At 40.4% G+C, this 16,426-nt stretch overlaps 1 protein-coding gene and 1 long non-coding RNA gene across 7 annotated transcripts in view; one reads left to right on the top strand and one right to left on the bottom strand.

Moving 5' to 3' along the window:
* The window catches only part of RNF144B (ring finger protein 144B), a 219,947-nt gene that overhangs the window by 181,738 nt on the left and 21,783 nt on the right, over positions 1 to 16,426 (top strand). For all 3 annotated transcript variants that reach the window (XM_049884727.1, XM_049884719.1, XM_049884709.1), the window contains one exon: positions 8,575 to 8,635. In XM_049884727.1, the coding sequence (XP_049740684.1) occupies positions 8,575 to 8,635 (61 nt within the window). The remainder of the gene's footprint in view (positions 1 to 8,574; positions 8,636 to 16,426) is intronic.
* LOC126076190 (uncharacterized) overlaps positions 8,034 to 16,426 on the bottom strand; it is a 44,911-nt gene continuing 36,518 nt past the window's right edge. For 3 of the 4 annotated variants that reach the window (XR_007517454.1, XR_007517453.1, XR_007517455.1), the window contains one exon: positions 10,628 to 11,797. This is a non-coding gene — a long non-coding RNA (uncharacterized LOC126076190). Of the gene's footprint in view, positions 8,306 to 10,627; positions 11,798 to 16,426 lie in introns of those variants that run through there. The other variant, XR_007517457.1, reaches the window with a different exon arrangement.

Here is a 16,426-nt window from a genome sequence, read left to right on the forward strand (position 1 = left end):
ATTGTTCTGATAGCATTACTACAGGCAAGGCCCTTGTTTGTAGTTAGTTGCCCTGTCGAAAAAGGTGATAACTAATTTTATGCAGTTGCCTTACAGTGGTTATGGAAGTAGCCTTCCATGACTTGCTGGGAGAGCCAGAACCATCTGTCCAGGCTGTGTCAAACTGAGTAGTGAGCACCTAACCTGTTTGAATAGGGTCTGCCATTACATGGCCCGAGAAATTGAACTTCTTTCTGCTGCCGTGGAGGGCAGGGAAGAGTTTCTCATCCACCAGTCATCCTTCCAAGTTGGGCACTGAAATGATTTGACTGTTAGTGCCACAGTGTGTAGCAGAGGACAGGTGGGTGTAGCTGCTCCTGCCAAGAATTGCAGCTCCTGAATCAATATAGGAGGGGGTTTAGGGTAGGGGCAGTCTGGGGTACTCCCGGGGAGAGGAGAACTAAGGAATTTGAAGGTATGTTTGCAAAATAAGCAGAGTTTTTACTTAGAGTGCATGTTTATTTAGGATGGCTTTGGGAAGGCTAAGGTCCCTGTGTGGCACAAAAGGGTTGCACTTGACTACTAACCGAATGGTTGGTGGTTTGAACCCACCTAGCAGCATCACGGAAGAAAAGGCCTGGCAATCTGCTTCCATGAAGAGTATAGACAAGAAAACCCTGTGGAGACTGTCCTACTCTGTAACACATGGGAACCGACTCAACGGCAACAGGTTTGTGTTTAGGTATTTTGGGAAGGCTTTTGGAGTTATGGGGATCAGAATGTTCCCCTGAGATCTCCCCTTTGCACTGCCTCCACTTGCCATGTCCTCCTTTGACACTTGCCTTTTCCATCGTCACAGTCTGGAGCTGGGGCAGAGGAAAGATGAGGATACGCAGGCAGGTGGCCATATTTCTACTACTGTGGTTTAAGGATTTGAATGGGAAGGGCCTGAGCATGTGCATAATAACCTTCGTCTGGAATATGTGTTGGCTAAAAAATAGTAAAACTTTGGGGTGACAGAAGATAAAGGAATCTGCTGAGCCAGAGTTGATAGTTATTTTTGAGGTTCCAAGATAAATTTTGTTTTAAAACTTATTTCAAACTTTTTTTTTTAAAACGGCATGTGTTGTCCTTAGTTGCCATCGAGTTGACTCCTGAGTCACGGCGACCGCATGCACAATGGAACAAAACACGGCCCTGTCCAGTTGTGATCCATAGGGTTTTCATTGGCTGATTTTTATTTTTTTTATTTTTATTGTGCTTTAAGTGTAAGTTTACAAATCAAGTCAGTCTCTCACACAAAACCTTAGATACATCTTCCTACACACCCAACTGCTCTCCCCCTAGTGAGACAGCCCACTCCTTCCCTCCACTCTCTTTTCTTGTGTCCATTTTGCCAGCTTCTAACCCCCTCTACCCTCTCATCTCCCCTCCAGGCAGGAGATGCCAACCTAGTCTCAAGTGTCCACCTGATCCAAGAAGCTCACTCCTCACCAGCATCCCTCTCCAACCCATTGTCCAGTCCAATCCCTGTCTGAAGAGTTGGCTTTGGGAATGGTTCCTATCCTGGACCAACAGAAGGTCTGGGGGCCATGACCACTGTGGTCCTTCTAGTCTCAGCCAGACCATTAAGTCTGGTCTTTTTATGAGAATTTGGGGTCTGCATCCCACTGCTCTCCTGCTCCCTCAGGGCTTCTCTGTTGTGTTCCCTGTCAGGGCAGTCATGGGTTGTAGCCAGGCACCATCTAGTTCTTCTGGTCTCAGGCTGATGTAGTCTCTGGTTTATGTGGCCCTTTCTGTCTCTTGGGCTCGTAATTACCTTGTAACCTTGGTGTTCTTCATTTTCCTTTGCTCCAGGTGGATTGAGACTAATTGATGCATCTTAGATGGCTGCTTGCTAGTGTTTAAGACCCCAGACGTCATTGGCTGATTTTTAGCAATAGATCACTAGGTCTTTCTTTCTAGTTCATCTTAGTCTGGAAGCTCCACTGAAACCTGTTAAGCATCAGGTGGTGACTGCACATTAGGTGCGTTGGCTGGGAATTGAACCCCGGTCTCCCTCATGGGGAGGTGAGAATTCTACCATTGAAACACGAATACCTGCTAAAGACAATATGCATTGTATCTTTCAGCCTTTCTTATGGGAAGACACACCACTTTCAGCGTAAATGCTTCTGCAGGAAGCAGGCCTACTCCACTTCCTCTTTGGTCTTTGTAGTATTGGTGTTGGTGGCTTTAGACTTATGTAGGTGCTGGTGTTTGCTCAAATATGGTTATATGTTAGTGATGATAAACAAGGGTGCACCTCACTTTTTATTTCTTCTTAGGTGTAGATGTTAGAAACATCCACTTAACTAGCTTACACATAACAATTACAGCACACCCAGAGACGGGCACACTCTGCCTTCCCTACTCACGCTCTGCTGTAGGTGGAGTGCAATGAAAAAGCAAATACTTTTAGCAGAGCAGGAACTGAGTTGTTTGATATGCATCCCCAGATTCAGTTTTACCAGAAAAAAAAAAAAAAAAAGGTATAGGCAATTAGTACCTGTTTGTTGTTGTTATATTATTGCTGTAATTCTGTTGAAGTGAAACTGATTTTATTTACTTTTAATTTAAAGGTGTTTTCTTTTTGGTGGGAATTTCCAGAATGATGATGAGAGCAGTGCTCTGATATTCTTGGAATAGGAGGAGAGAGGAATTTCTATCAAGGAGATTAGCACAAATTTCAAAGGAAAGATAGCGAGCAAAAATATAACTTTAAATCAAGTTAGGGACTTTTTAGCAATTGATCTGAGGAAACTGTTCTCCTGATGGTTAAAATGATACTTAAAAAAAAAAAAACCCAACCCCATTGCCGTTGGGTCGATTCAGCCTCATAACGACCCCATAGGACAGAGTAGAACTTCCCCATGGGGTTTCCAAGGAGTGGCTGGTGGATTCCAACTGCTAACCTTTTGGCTAGCAGCTGAGCTCTTAACCATACTTAAACAACAACAAAAAAAAACCAAACCCATTGCCGTAGAGTCAATTCTGACTCAAAGCAACCTTATAGGACAGAGTAGAACTGCCTAGTAGAGTTTCCAAGGAGCACCTGGCAGATTCAAACTGCCAACCTCTTGGTTAGTAGCAGTAGCATTTAACCACTACGCCACCAGGGTTTCCTAACTATACTTAGAGGTCTTTATTTCTACTTCTTTACTATATATCTGGTTAGAACTCAGGCAATCTGCTTCCAAAAGTTCACAGCCATTGAAAACCCTATGGAGCACAGTTCTACTCTACAACATATGGGGTCACCATGAGTTGGAAAGTCTTAACAACAACTAACATAACAAGTAGTGGATGAGATCCCACTGAATAAAAGAAATAGTCATAGTCCATACTGATCTAAATAAATAATTGAAAAAGAAAATAGGGAAAACAAGACTGCTCTTCCTTACAGTAGAATTCTAGTTAATAAACATACAATGAACAATGGAAATAGAAAATCATTGTTAAGCAAATGCCACAGTGATAATTATTACAGGCAAGACTTATTGATGAATACAAAAATTAGTAGGCAAAGGTATGATGAGAAACAAGATATCGGCATAGTCTCAGGATATCTCCCTCTGAGGTACTTGCTGATCACAAAGGGTGGGGAAATCTGACAGACACCACCTTAACCAAGCTAAATAGTTAACATCACCAATAATGAGACATATGGTCCCCGTGTACCTCCTGATGGCACAACATCACTTCCTGTATATTCTTGCCAAAAAATGCACCCCTGCAGTCTAGTCATGAGAAGCATCGGGCAAACCCAAATTGGGGAACACTGTACAAAATAACAGGGCTCTGGTGGCGCAATAGCTAAGCATTTGGCTGCTAACTGAAAGGTCAGAAGTTTGAACCCACCAGCTGCTCCATGGGAGAAAGATGGGGTGGTTCCACCCTGTCCTATAGGGGCTATGATCGGAATCAAGTCAACTCAATGGCAGTGGGTTTTGTTTTGTTTTTTTTTTTGGAACAAAATAACTGGCCTGGATTCTTCAAAAATGTTAAGATAATGAAAGACAAAGATTGAGAAACTGTCCCAGATTGGAGACATTTAACAGACATGACAACTAAATGCAAGGTGGTACCCTGGGTTGGACCTTGGACTGAAAAAGAGACATTAGTGGGACAGTTTGTGAAATTGGAAAAAGGTCTGCAGATTAGTTAATCGTATTTTATCAATGTAAATTTCCTGATTTCAGCAATTGACTATGGTTATGTCAGAGGTTAGCATTAGGGGAAGTTGAGAAAATTGCACCTAGGAACTCCCTATACAATTTTTTGAACTTTCTGCAAGTCTGAAATTATTTCAAAATAGAAAGCTGAAGAATGTTCTGGCATGATTTTGAATTTTTTTTTTTTTTTTTTGGTTGGCAAAAAGAAGATAATCGCATACCAGAAGACACCCCTTTATAATCTCTTATTATTCTCTGTAGGGTCGCTACGAGTCGGAATCGACTCAACGGTAGTGTGTATTATTCTCTAAGATTTTCAGTCTGTCAGTCAATTTTAGATTTCTTGTGTTTTTCTTCCAAAAATACAAAAAAGGTTGTAGTCCTTTTGTGTAGTCCTGTGGCCTGATGGAATCATTCAATGATTATCCTAACATAATTTTTTCAATTATAATTTTTATAATCGTAGAACTGGAGGCCTGGAGCAATAGTGACTTAGCTCCATATGATAACCATGGGGTCAAACAATAACCACATAGAACCAGTAATTTAGTATGTTGCCCAATCCTTTTACCAGGCCCATCTTTCTCTAATGTAAAACCAAAAGTGTGAATAGAAACATTTCAGAAAATTAGCTCTAATCCTGCAATAGCCAGTAGACAACAGGATCAAGGAGTAGGGTTAGATCCTTTATTAATCTTGTATGTATTAGTTGCCTTCCTGTTAATCTAAATTCGTTGAAATTAGCTTCTGTTGTTGTTAGCTGCCATCAAGTCGGGCCCTGACTCACGGCAACCACAGAAATACTGCCTGGTCATTTGGGGGTTGGAACATTGGGTAGCTGGGAACTGAACCTGGGTCTCCCCATGGAAAGGGATAATTCTGCCACTGAACCACCAATGCCTCCTGTAGCTTCTTTATCTCCTGCTTTATGGTATCTGCAGGCCTCCAGCCCAGTGTTGTTGATGAGTATGTGGTGAAGAGAAATCCAAATGCGGGAACTACAGAATAGGGCGTTCTGAGGTTATCTTCATTCCAAAGGATTAAACAGAGTGACAAATGATGCAATTAACTTTGATTCTATGATCACATAGTTCAATATAACAATGGTTTTTACATTAACCAAAAACCAAACCCAGTGCCGTCGAGTCAGTTCTGACTCATAGCGACCCTATAGGACAGAGTAGAACTGCCCCATAGACTTTCCAAGGAGCGCCTGGCAGATTCGAACTGCCGACCTTTTGGTTAGCAGCTGTAGCACTTAACCACTACACTACCAGGGTTTCTGGTTTTTACATTATTAAAGCTTAATTCCATATAAACCTTTAATCTGTAAAATAATAGGTAGAAGATACAAAATAAGAGACAAAGACCTATCAGAGACCTATGCTTTCCTTGCTGGCAGTAATATGTACTCTGAATTAAATGCATCTTTCTATCTTAAGTTGAACATCTGTCTCTGCTGTTATGACTTTTTACTGCATTAATTTCTGTCGTTTTTCTCATTAGCATTTCATCGATGTCTAAAACATCTTACCTCCTGTGTGCTTTCTCTCTCTTAAACTTGATATAACTTAGCTGTTATATAAATCTCTCAGGATTGAATTTAAATGAGAATTGTTAGGGGTTAACTTGGAAGTTTTTTATTTTTTTTAACTTGGAAGTGTTTAAAGAAGGTTTCATCAGTCCAGAAACTAGATGGGAGCAAAAGGGGCACAGGATTATCCCACATTCTCCTAGAGGATCATAGACTTCAAACAGCTTTTGGGGGTTTTGAAAATAGATTTATAGAATATTACTGAGGTCTCTTGGGTCCAGATGATATCACCCCCGCCAAGTCACTGTGGCCCCAAAGTTAAAGTAGCCTTAGGTTATTTGTCCCACATGAATCAGTGATGAAGTTAGGAGCTGAAATGTAATTCCTCAGTGTCTCCCAACCTTCACTTGCCTCCACCTTCTGTCTCCAACTCTGCATTTTATTTATGGGACACCTCTATCATTCAGAAAAGACGTCCAGGTAGAATAAAAACAGACGAAACACAGCTGGCTTTCAGTATAATGAAACTCTCACTCCGGTTTGTACAATGATTGCTAAAGGGCTTTAATTTAAGTTACCAGATGAAAATGCAACATTTTCCACCCCCAGCTGGAGAAAGAAAATTTGGGGAAAAATGTTTCAAAAATTAAATTTGTGCTTTACCGTGCTTGGAATAAAGAATACTAAACTTGCCTGTTTAGTGATTCTTCATGCATATTAGCTAACTTAGTTTAATTCATTTATAAAACAAAGTGAATTTTTTGTATTGGGGGGGTTTAAATTTTGAATCCATTTTTGAATGTATCATATTTGTTAACTGTACATTTTAGCTGCATGTTTTCTTACCTCAGCTTTCTCAAAAACAAAACAAAACAAAAACCATTGCCATCTAGTCCATTTCGACTCATAGTGACCCTACAGCACAGGGTAGAACTGCCCTATAGAGTTTCCAAGCAGCGCCTTGTGGATTCCAACTGCCAACCTTTTGGTTAGCAGCTGTAACACTTAACCACTACACTACCAGGGTTTCCAGCTTTCTCAAAGCAGACATCTTTTCCTACTTTTGTTGCAAGAACTTCTACTTAGATTTTTTTTTTCTGCTTTAAGTGAAAGTTTACAAATCAAGTTAGTCTTTCATACAAAGACTTATACACACTTTGCTGTGTACCCCTAGCTGCTCTCTCCCCAATGAGATAGCACACCCCTCCTCCCTACCCTTTATTCCCTGTGTCCATCCAACCAGCTCCTGTCCCCCTCTGGCTTCTCATCTCCCCTCCATACAGGAGTTGCCCACATAGTCTCATGTGTCCACTTTAGCCAAGAAGCTCACCCCTCACCAGTATCATTCTCTGTCTTTATAGTTCAGTCCAATTCCTGTCTGAAGAGTCGGCTTCAGAAATGGTTCCTGTCTTGGGCTAATAGAGGGTCTGGGAGCCATGACCTCTGAGTTCCCTCCAGTCTCAGTCAGACTATTAAGTCTGGTCTTTTTAATGAGAATTTGAGGTCTGCATCCCACTGTTCTCCTGCTCCATCAGGGATTCTCTGTTGTGTTCTCTTTCAGGGCAGTCATCTGTGATAACCAGGGACCATCTAGTTCTGGTTTCAGGCTGATGGAGTTTCTGGTTCATGTAGCCCTTTCAGTCTCTTGGGCCCATATTAACCTTGTGTCTTTTATATTCATCATTCTCTTTTGCTCTAGGTGGGCTGAGACCAATTGATGCATCTTGGATGGCCACATGCTACACCTAGATGTATTTTATACCAAAAAATTAGTAATTGAGAGTTAGAACTGTCAAAGCTAAGACTGTATCCTGTATCAACTTGCTGAATCTCAGGAAGCCTAATATCAAATCCTTTGATTTTTTTCACTTATAAATCTTTTCAGCAACATTAATATACTTACATCTTGATGTCAGTACAATTAATATTTTTAGAATATCTGTTTAAGAGCAGTTAGCTTTTCCTACATCTGCCTTTGAAATGCAGTTTAAAAATGATGGCTCTTCAGTGTCATTTAGTTAGATATGAATCACTGTTTTTTGCTGGTAAATGTTTGTTCATATCTCCACCTGTAGTGGAAATGACATTCTAGCCACAAGACATGCTTTTGGTATTTTTCTAACAGAACATGGACTAGCAATGCGTGATAATGAAGATTTTGGGGCCCCGTGAAGTGATTTTTGTCAGAAAAAAATGATTTTTACATTGCATTGAAGTTGCTATTTCCTTAGGTAACAAATGGAGTTTTCATAATTCCAAAAGAACTCTCTACTTGACCTTAGTTTTTAAGGGTTCTAAAGCTAGAATTTTTTTTTTAATTAAAAAAATTTTTTTTAATGGAACATAGAAAAAAGGGTGTGTCTTTCATATGTGTGTGGAACTATTTTGAGAAATTCCAAATAATAAAATTTTGTTTTCTGGCCTTGGTAACCAAAAACCAAATCAAACCAATTGCTGTTGAGTCAATTCCGACTCACGGCGACCCCATGAGTGTCGGAGTAGAACTGTGCTCTGTAGAGTTTTCAGTGGCTGAGTTTTTGGAAGTAAATCTCTGGCCTTTCTTCCTTGGTCTTGGTAGCTATTGATAAAAGAATAGAAGATGATCAGTTAGTTGGGTGACTGGTGTCTTCAGCAGTGATTCCTATCCATGGCAGAAGAATGGGGATAATTTGGGAATTGCCTTTCATTGCTGCAGGATCAGAGCATAGTGGAGAAAAAGAAAAGTTGGCAAACCACTGGTATAAAGAGGACATAGCAAGCCAAGCAAGAAAGAGAAATCATAAAAGCCTGGTAACTCAGAGGTACATGTTTACTGAAAATTCATCTGTCTAATGTTTCTGGTTTCAGATTGCCTGTTTGGTACCTGTGGATCAGTTTCAGCTTTATCAGCGGTTAAAATTTGAACGAGGTATGCAATCTCTTTTTTATTTAGGTGGTTAATGTGGTTTCACTCATGTCATCTTTATACTGACCTGCATGGAAGATTAAGGCAGCTGTGGGCTGTCAACAAAGCCGCAAGGGCACTCTGAAAGGGGAAAGCTGTTATTGCAACATAAAATGTCAACTCTCAGCCACAGCCAGAAAAAATGCAGACTAGCAGGAAATAGAACTTTTCCTTATGTTGGTTGTTTTGTCTTCTTAATTTGGCATGTGAAAGAGTCTTGCAAAAGATGGATGGTTTCCCAATAGCAAAAACAAAAGAAGGTAAGGAGCCCTGGTGATGCAACAGTTAAGCTCGAGGCAAACTCAGAGGCTGCTAACCCAAAGGTTGACAATTCAAACCCACCCAGTGGCTCCTTGGGAAAAAGACTTGGTGATCTGCTCCTGTAAAGATTATAGCCAAGAAAACCCTATGGGACAGTTCTACTCTGTCACATGGGGTCACTATGAGTCAGAATCAATTTGATAGCATCCAGCAGCAACAACAATATAGGCAAATATCCCTTCCTTATCCCTGGAGCCCTGATGGCACACGTGATTAAGAGCTTGGTTGCTAACCAAAGGTTAACAGTTCGAATCCACCAGCTATTCTTTGGAAACCCTATGGGGCAGTTCTAGTCTGCCCTATAGGGTCACTATGAGTTGGAATCGACTCGATGACAGTGGGTTTTGGCTTTTTTGGTTTATTTCCTTTAATCAACTTCTGATAAATTTTAAACAACCTTAAAAAACAAAAAAGATGACTCTCAAAATGGGATTTACCATTAATTTTTCTCCTCTTTAAGATCACTAAACATTTTTATTGTGCCTTATAATATTCACCCTTTGTCCTTAAGATGTCATTGTGTGGCGTTGATTTGATTCCAACTCATAGCGACTATTGGACAGAGTAGAACTTCCCCATAGGGCTTCCTAGGCTGTAATTTTTATGGAAGCAGATCACCACCAGGTCTTTTCTCCCACGGAGCCACTGTTGGGTTTGAACCACTAACCTTTTGGTTAACAGCTGAGTACTTAACCATCACACCACCAGGGCTCCTACTATTATAATTGTAGTGATGGCCAAGAGAGTTTGGATGCTATGTCATTCTAATGCTATAAATTTACTGTTTGACTAATTTTTTTTTCTGACTTTGGCCTTTGGGAGCCCTGGTAGCACAGTGGTTAAAAAGCATGGCTGCTAACCAGAAGGTGAGCAGTTTGAATCCACCAGCCACTCCTTGGAAACCCTACACTGTCCTATAGAGTTGCTATGAGTCAGAATTGACTCGATGGCAATGGGTTTGGACTTTGGGTAATTTATATAGTTTTTCTGTTTATACTGCCCATTTATCTGTAGGAATTAGATTTTTATTCCTTTGGCCTCTGGTAGATCTTTTTTTAGGAGCCGTTCTCTCCTGCCACACGGTAATATATTCTTGAACTAAATGGTCTATTTTTCAGTATCTGAAAAGTAGGAGAAGAAAAATGTTTTTCCCGAAACTCTTAGGTCTGGTGCAGTCTCATTGCATATATAAGATAAACTTTAATCTAGTGTGAGCATAGAAGTTTTCTAATTGCCAGCTTTTTAACCTGGGCTAATAAAGTCTAGAGGTGGTGGGGGGGGGTGGTGGTGGGCAGTGAACATCACTATCATAACTACAAAGTTATGCCAGAACTTTTGTTAGTACAATTATCTTTATCGGGTTTAATCTTTGCAAGTACCCTGGCAGTTGCAAAAATAGTTCTTACAGGAAAGAAGAGAAAACCCATGCAGAGAATGAAGAGTAGTAAACTAGGAATCCTTGCAGGGGATTCTCCAGGTGGCATTTGCTAACTTGGACCAAGGTCTGACTTGGTGTTATAGACTAAGAAAGCTGACACACCGGCACCGCCCCCGCGCCCCTCCCCGTAAGCCAGAAGCAGATTCATCTCTTATGAGTGGATCACTTAAATCAAAAGACTGACATATAAAGCTGGAGTTTGTTTTTTAAAATCTTGGACTGGCATCAATTCTTTTTCAGTCGTTCTTCCTTATTCATTGTCCAGCTTTAGCATGCATGTGGGATGCTTGAAAACACCATGGCTTGGGTCAGGTATACCTTAGCCCTCAAGGTGACATCTTTGCTCTTCAACACTTTAAAGAGGCTTTTTGCAGCAGATTTACCAAATGCAATGCATCTTTTGACTTCTTGACTGCTGCTTCCATGGGTGTTGATTGTGGATCCAAGTAAAATTAAATCCATGACAACCTTAACCTTTCCTCTGTTTATCCTGATGTTGCTCATTGGTCCAGTTGTGAGGATTTGTGTTTTCTTTATGTTGAGATGTAATCCACACTGAAGGCTGTGGTCTTTGATCTTCATCAGTAAGTGCTTCAAGTCCTCTTCACTTTAAGCAAGCAAGGTTGTGTCATCTACATAATGCAGGTTGTTAATGAGTCTTCCTCCAATCCTGATGCCCGATTCTTCTTCACGTAGTCTAGCTTCTCAGATTATTTGCTCAGCATACAGATTGAATAGGTATGGTGAAAGGATACCACAGTGATGCACACCTTTCCTGACTTTAAACCATGCGGTATCCCCTTCTTCTGTTCAAACGGCTGCCTCTTGATCCGTGTATCCATTCCTCAAGCACAATTAAATGTTCCAGAATTCCCATTCTTTGCAATGTTATCCATAATTTATTATGATCCACACAGTCGAATACCTTTGCATAATCAATAAAATACAGATAAACATCTTTCTGGCAGTCTCCACTTTCAGCCAGGATGTATCTGACATCACCAGTGGTATCCCTGGTTCCACGTCCTCTTCTAAATCTGACTTGAATTTCTGGTAGTTTCCTGTTGATGTACTGCTGCAGCTGCTTTTGAATGATCTTCAGCAAAATTTTGCTGGCGTGTGATATTAATGATATTGTTCGATAATTTCCACATCGTTTCTATCGCCTTTCTTGGGAATAGGGATAAATATGTATCTCTTCCAGTCGGTTGGCCGGGTAGTTATCTTCCAAGTGTCTTGGCACAGATGAGTGAGCACTTCCAGTGCTGCATTCATTTGTTAAAACATCTCAGTGGGTATTCTGTCAATTCCTGGAGCCTTGTTTTTCACCAGTGCCTTCAGTGCAACTTGAACTTCTTCCTTCAGTACTATGCAATGATAAAGAACAATGATGAATCTGTGAAATATCTCACAACGTAGATGAATCTGGAGGGCATTTTGCTGAGTAAAATAAGTCAATCACACAAAGACAAATACTGTATAAGACCACTATTATAAAAACTCCTGAAAAGGTTAACACACTTTCATGGATTAAGTTGTGTCCCCTAAAAATATCTGTCAACTTACATGGGCCATGATTCTCAGTATTGTGTGACAATTCACCATTTTATGTGATTGTCCACCATTGTATGTGGTTTTCCTATATGTTGTAAATCCTATCACTATGATACAATAAGATAGATTAGCGGCAGTTATATTGATGAGGTCTACAACATTAGGTAGTGTCTTAAGCCAACCTCTTTTGAGATATAAAAGAGAGAAATGAGCAGAGAGACATGGGAACCTCATAGCACCAAGAAAGCAGCACCAGGAGCAGAGCGAGACCTCTGGACCTGAGATTCCTACGCTGAGATGCCCTCAGACCAGGGGAAGACTGATGACAGAGACCTTCTTCCAGAGCCAACTAAGAAAGAAAGCCTTTCCCTGGAGCAAGGGCCCTGAATTCAGACTTCTAGTCTACTGGAATGGGAGAGAATGAACTTCTCTTTGTTAAAACCATCCACTTCTGGTATTTCTCTTATAGCAGCACTAGATGACTAAGACACACACAGAAAGAAACAATCTTTGCTGGTGAAAAGGGAGGGGAGAGTCGGGGAGGGAAAAACTAAATAGACAATAGATATGGGAACTTTGATGAAGAGCAAGACAGTACACAACACTGGAGAAGCCAGCACAACTTGACCAAGGCAAGGTCATAGAAACTTCATAGACACATCCAAACTCCCTGAGGGACTGAATTACTGGGCTGAGGGCTGTGGGGACCATGGTCTCAGGGGACATCTAGGTCAACTGGTATAACATAGTTTATAAAGAAAATGTTCTACACCCTACTTTGGTGAGTAGCGTGTGGGTCTTAAAAGCTTCTGAACAGCCATCTGAGATACTCCACTCATCCCACCCCATTTGGAGCAAGGGACAATGAAGAAAACCAAAGACATACTGGAAAGATTAGCCCAAAGGACTAATGGACCACAACTAGCAGAGCCTCCACCAATACAACTAGATGGTACCTGGGTACCACCACCAACTGCTCTAACAGGGATCATAATAGAGGGTCCCAGACAGAGCTGGAGAAAAATGTAGAACAAAATTCTAACTCACAAAAAAAGGCCAGACATATTGGTCTGACAGACTGGAGAAACCCTGAGAATATGGCCTCCAGACACCCTTTTAACTCAGTACAGAAGTCACTCCTGAGATTTACCCTTCAGCCAAAGATTAGAGAGGCCCATAAAACAAAATGAGACTAAATGGGCACACCAACCCAGGAACAAGGATGAGAAGGCAGAGAGGACAGGAAAACTGACAATGGGCAACCCAAGATTGAGAAGTGGGAGAGTGTTGACATGTGATGGGGTTGACAACCAGTGTCACAAAACTATGTATATTGTTTAATGAGAAACTAATTTGTTCTATAAACCTTCATCTATTTATTTATTCATTAGACATGACAATGTATTCAATCTGGTTACAATCATGTGGGCAGGCCTCTTAGCTAGTCTCCCTTGTTTGGGTGGTCTTATGTAGCTCTGCTCTGATCCATCGTAAGTTAATCAAGTGTTTTTTTTCATACATGGGATTTAATTTTCCTCCCTTAACAAGTTATAGGCAAATGCTCCACTCTAGATTCCATGAATTGACATTAATTTTATAATTCTTATTTTATAGATGAAGAAACTGATAACATTTTATGTGGATCTATTTATAAGGGAGTAGGGATGCAAACAGTTAACATGCTCAGATGCTAACCCAAAGGCTGGAGGTTTGAGTCCATGCAGAGGTCCTTGGAAGAAAGTCCTTGTGATCTACTTCCAAAAAGTCAACCACTGATAGCCCTATGGAGCACAGTTCTACTCTGACACACATGGGGTCACCATGAGTTGGAATCTACCCGATGGCAACTGGTTTTAATATTGTGAATGGGATAAATGACTAATGGCAGAAGGTATGTCTCATTGGCCAAACTGTAGAGATTGTTTTTGCTCTGGAAAAATGTGGACTCAGATTAGAGACAGCCCTATACCTTAGTTATAAAAATTATTCTCTTCGTTTTGTCCAATTCTTATTGCCTATCAAGTTTTTCTCTGTCTTCAGTTTGTCATCCTGTGTGGTAGTTGTCCTCTGCTTTATATTACTTTACAGACTTGATAAGCTTGTCTTTTATGTCTTTGTCCTCATTTAAATGTTTGTGGGGAGGAAAAGTATTGTGAACAGTAATGAGCCAAAATCATCAGTCCGCTTACACAAAGCAGAGAAACACCATTTGGCATTGGTTGCTTAATTTATGAATCCACTTTCCATTTGTCTGTGAGTTTTCCATTGGCTACTACTTTGTTTGTGGCTTTTTCTTTTCTGTGTCAGGCTTCCAGTATGAACAAAGAAAAGGCAGTGCCAAGTTTAACATGTGTTAGTGATCACTGCTACACTTTCTAATGGTTTTCAAAGCACATGCCTGATGATTAATGCTAGAATTTTGCTTGTCTCTTATTTTTAGAATCTCTATTTTTCAAAATAGTTTTTTTTTTTTTAATTGGGTTAAGTTTATTCATCTCTAGTTCTTAAGCACTTTTCCTATTTATATGGCCTTTCTTTACTTACTATGACTGTAAGTTGTTTCAGTTCCTTCGTAGGTCAATTTGTCTTTTCTTAGATATTTATATCACCATATACCCACTGCCGTATAGTAGCTAAAAACAAACAAACAAAAAAAACTCCTTACTGTTGAGTCAATTCCAACTCATGGCAACCTCATGTGTACAAAGTAGAACTGGGCTTCATAGGATTTTCTTGACTGTAATCTTTACCAAAGCAGATCAGGAGGCCTTTTTCTTTCCTATGGTGTTGCTGGGTAGGTATGAACCACCAGCCTTTTGGTTAGTAGACGAGAACATACTGTTTGCCCTGCTCAGGGCCCTAGATAATTGTTAGGAACTTTTATAAATGGCTTAAAAGCCATGTGGTTCTGCGTCATAAAAAAGCGAAGTAAAATAAGAATTTGTTTTTCTATCGTCCATTCACATATTCAATATGTACCTAGTTAGGTACTGTCTGTCTGTGAGTATCTATCATGTGCCAGGTACAGCTCCAGCTGCTATTTCAAGATATGGCACCATCCTTCTTAGAACGCTCTTTTGTTCTCGGGATTTTTCACAAACCTTCTTTTATTTAGAGCCTTAACATTTATGATGGCGTCTGGTGGTATAGTGGTTAAGAGCTCAGCTGCTAACTAAAAGGTCAGCGATTCAAATCCACCAGCCACTCCTTGGAAACCCTATAGAGCAGTTCTACCCTGTCCTCTAGGGTCACTATGAGTCGGAATCAACTCAGTGGCATGTAACAACAATAGCAACACTCATGGTGTGGTTCTTAGAGTTTCCTCTTGCTCTTCTCTATTTGTCCTTGGTTAAATGTTCCCATCCCATTGTTTAAAGTATCTGAGCATAAAAGCTTTATCTCCCCCAAACTCCCTGTACAGTTATTTGGTTTCTTTCAGTGTTTTTGCCCTTTTAAAGACTGGATTACTTAATGACCTTATCAGCATTCTACTTTTTTTTTTTTTAAACACCTCTCGTCTCTCATTAGTCATCTTCCTTTTCATAGTTTCTGGTCACAATCCCATTCTTATTTTTGGTGGTTTATTTTTTCCCCTTAGTTTTTCTTGTGTTTTGTGGTAAATGTATGAGTACGTCTAGGGTTTCCTTCCTCAGCTATTCTGTGCTTTTGGATGATAACCCTTTCTCCTCAGTTTCATGTTTCCTCTGCTTCATCAGCCAGTTCTCTCTTGTTGACCAGTGTTTTAGTTTTTGTTATTGTGGTAAATATATGTGTAATAAAACATTTGCCACTTTAATTGTCTTCACATAGACAGTTTAGTGATATTAATTATGTTCATCCTGTTGTTTGTTGACCAGTTGTAAATCTAAAATTGTTCCCTCTAGATGTTTTAAGTTCCCACTGGAAGGATGAAGTCCCCGAAAGAAAAGACTTAAATTTATTGGTTAGCAGGTAGGGTGATACTTTAAAGGGCCCCTGAATGACAGGCACAAGGTTAAGTGAGTTTGCCTTTCCCTGTGTGGATTTCCATTTCCTCATCTTTAAGACGAGGATAGTAATAGATGAACTGTTCTAGGGTTGTTGTAAGGAGCGAGTTACGATTGTGTCTCTCACAGTGTGTGCTCAATAAATCATTACTGCTGTTATTACCATCATTGTTGCTATTGTTCAACACCACCACGCCCAAATCTTACCTCTCACAGTTTGCTAAACTCAGCTAAGAAAGCATCTTCCAGAAGCCAGATTAGACCTTGGGCTGAGTGTTCTTTTGTACAGCACATTAATATCACTTCTGTTTTCTTTTCACCTTGATCTAGATATTTTTTCAGCATCTTTCCACCTGGCTAAGAGCTCGGCAGCTAACCCAAAGGTCCTCAGTTCAAATCTACCAGCTGCTCCCTGGAAACCCTATGGGGAAGTTCAGCTTTGTCCTATAAGGTCTC

The sequence above is a fragment of the Elephas maximus genome, chromosome 1, assembly GCF_024166365.1.
Source record: "Elephas maximus indicus isolate mEleMax1 chromosome 1, mEleMax1 primary haplotype, whole genome shotgun sequence".
Taxonomy (NCBI): domain Eukaryota; kingdom Metazoa; phylum Chordata; class Mammalia; order Proboscidea; family Elephantidae; genus Elephas; species Elephas maximus.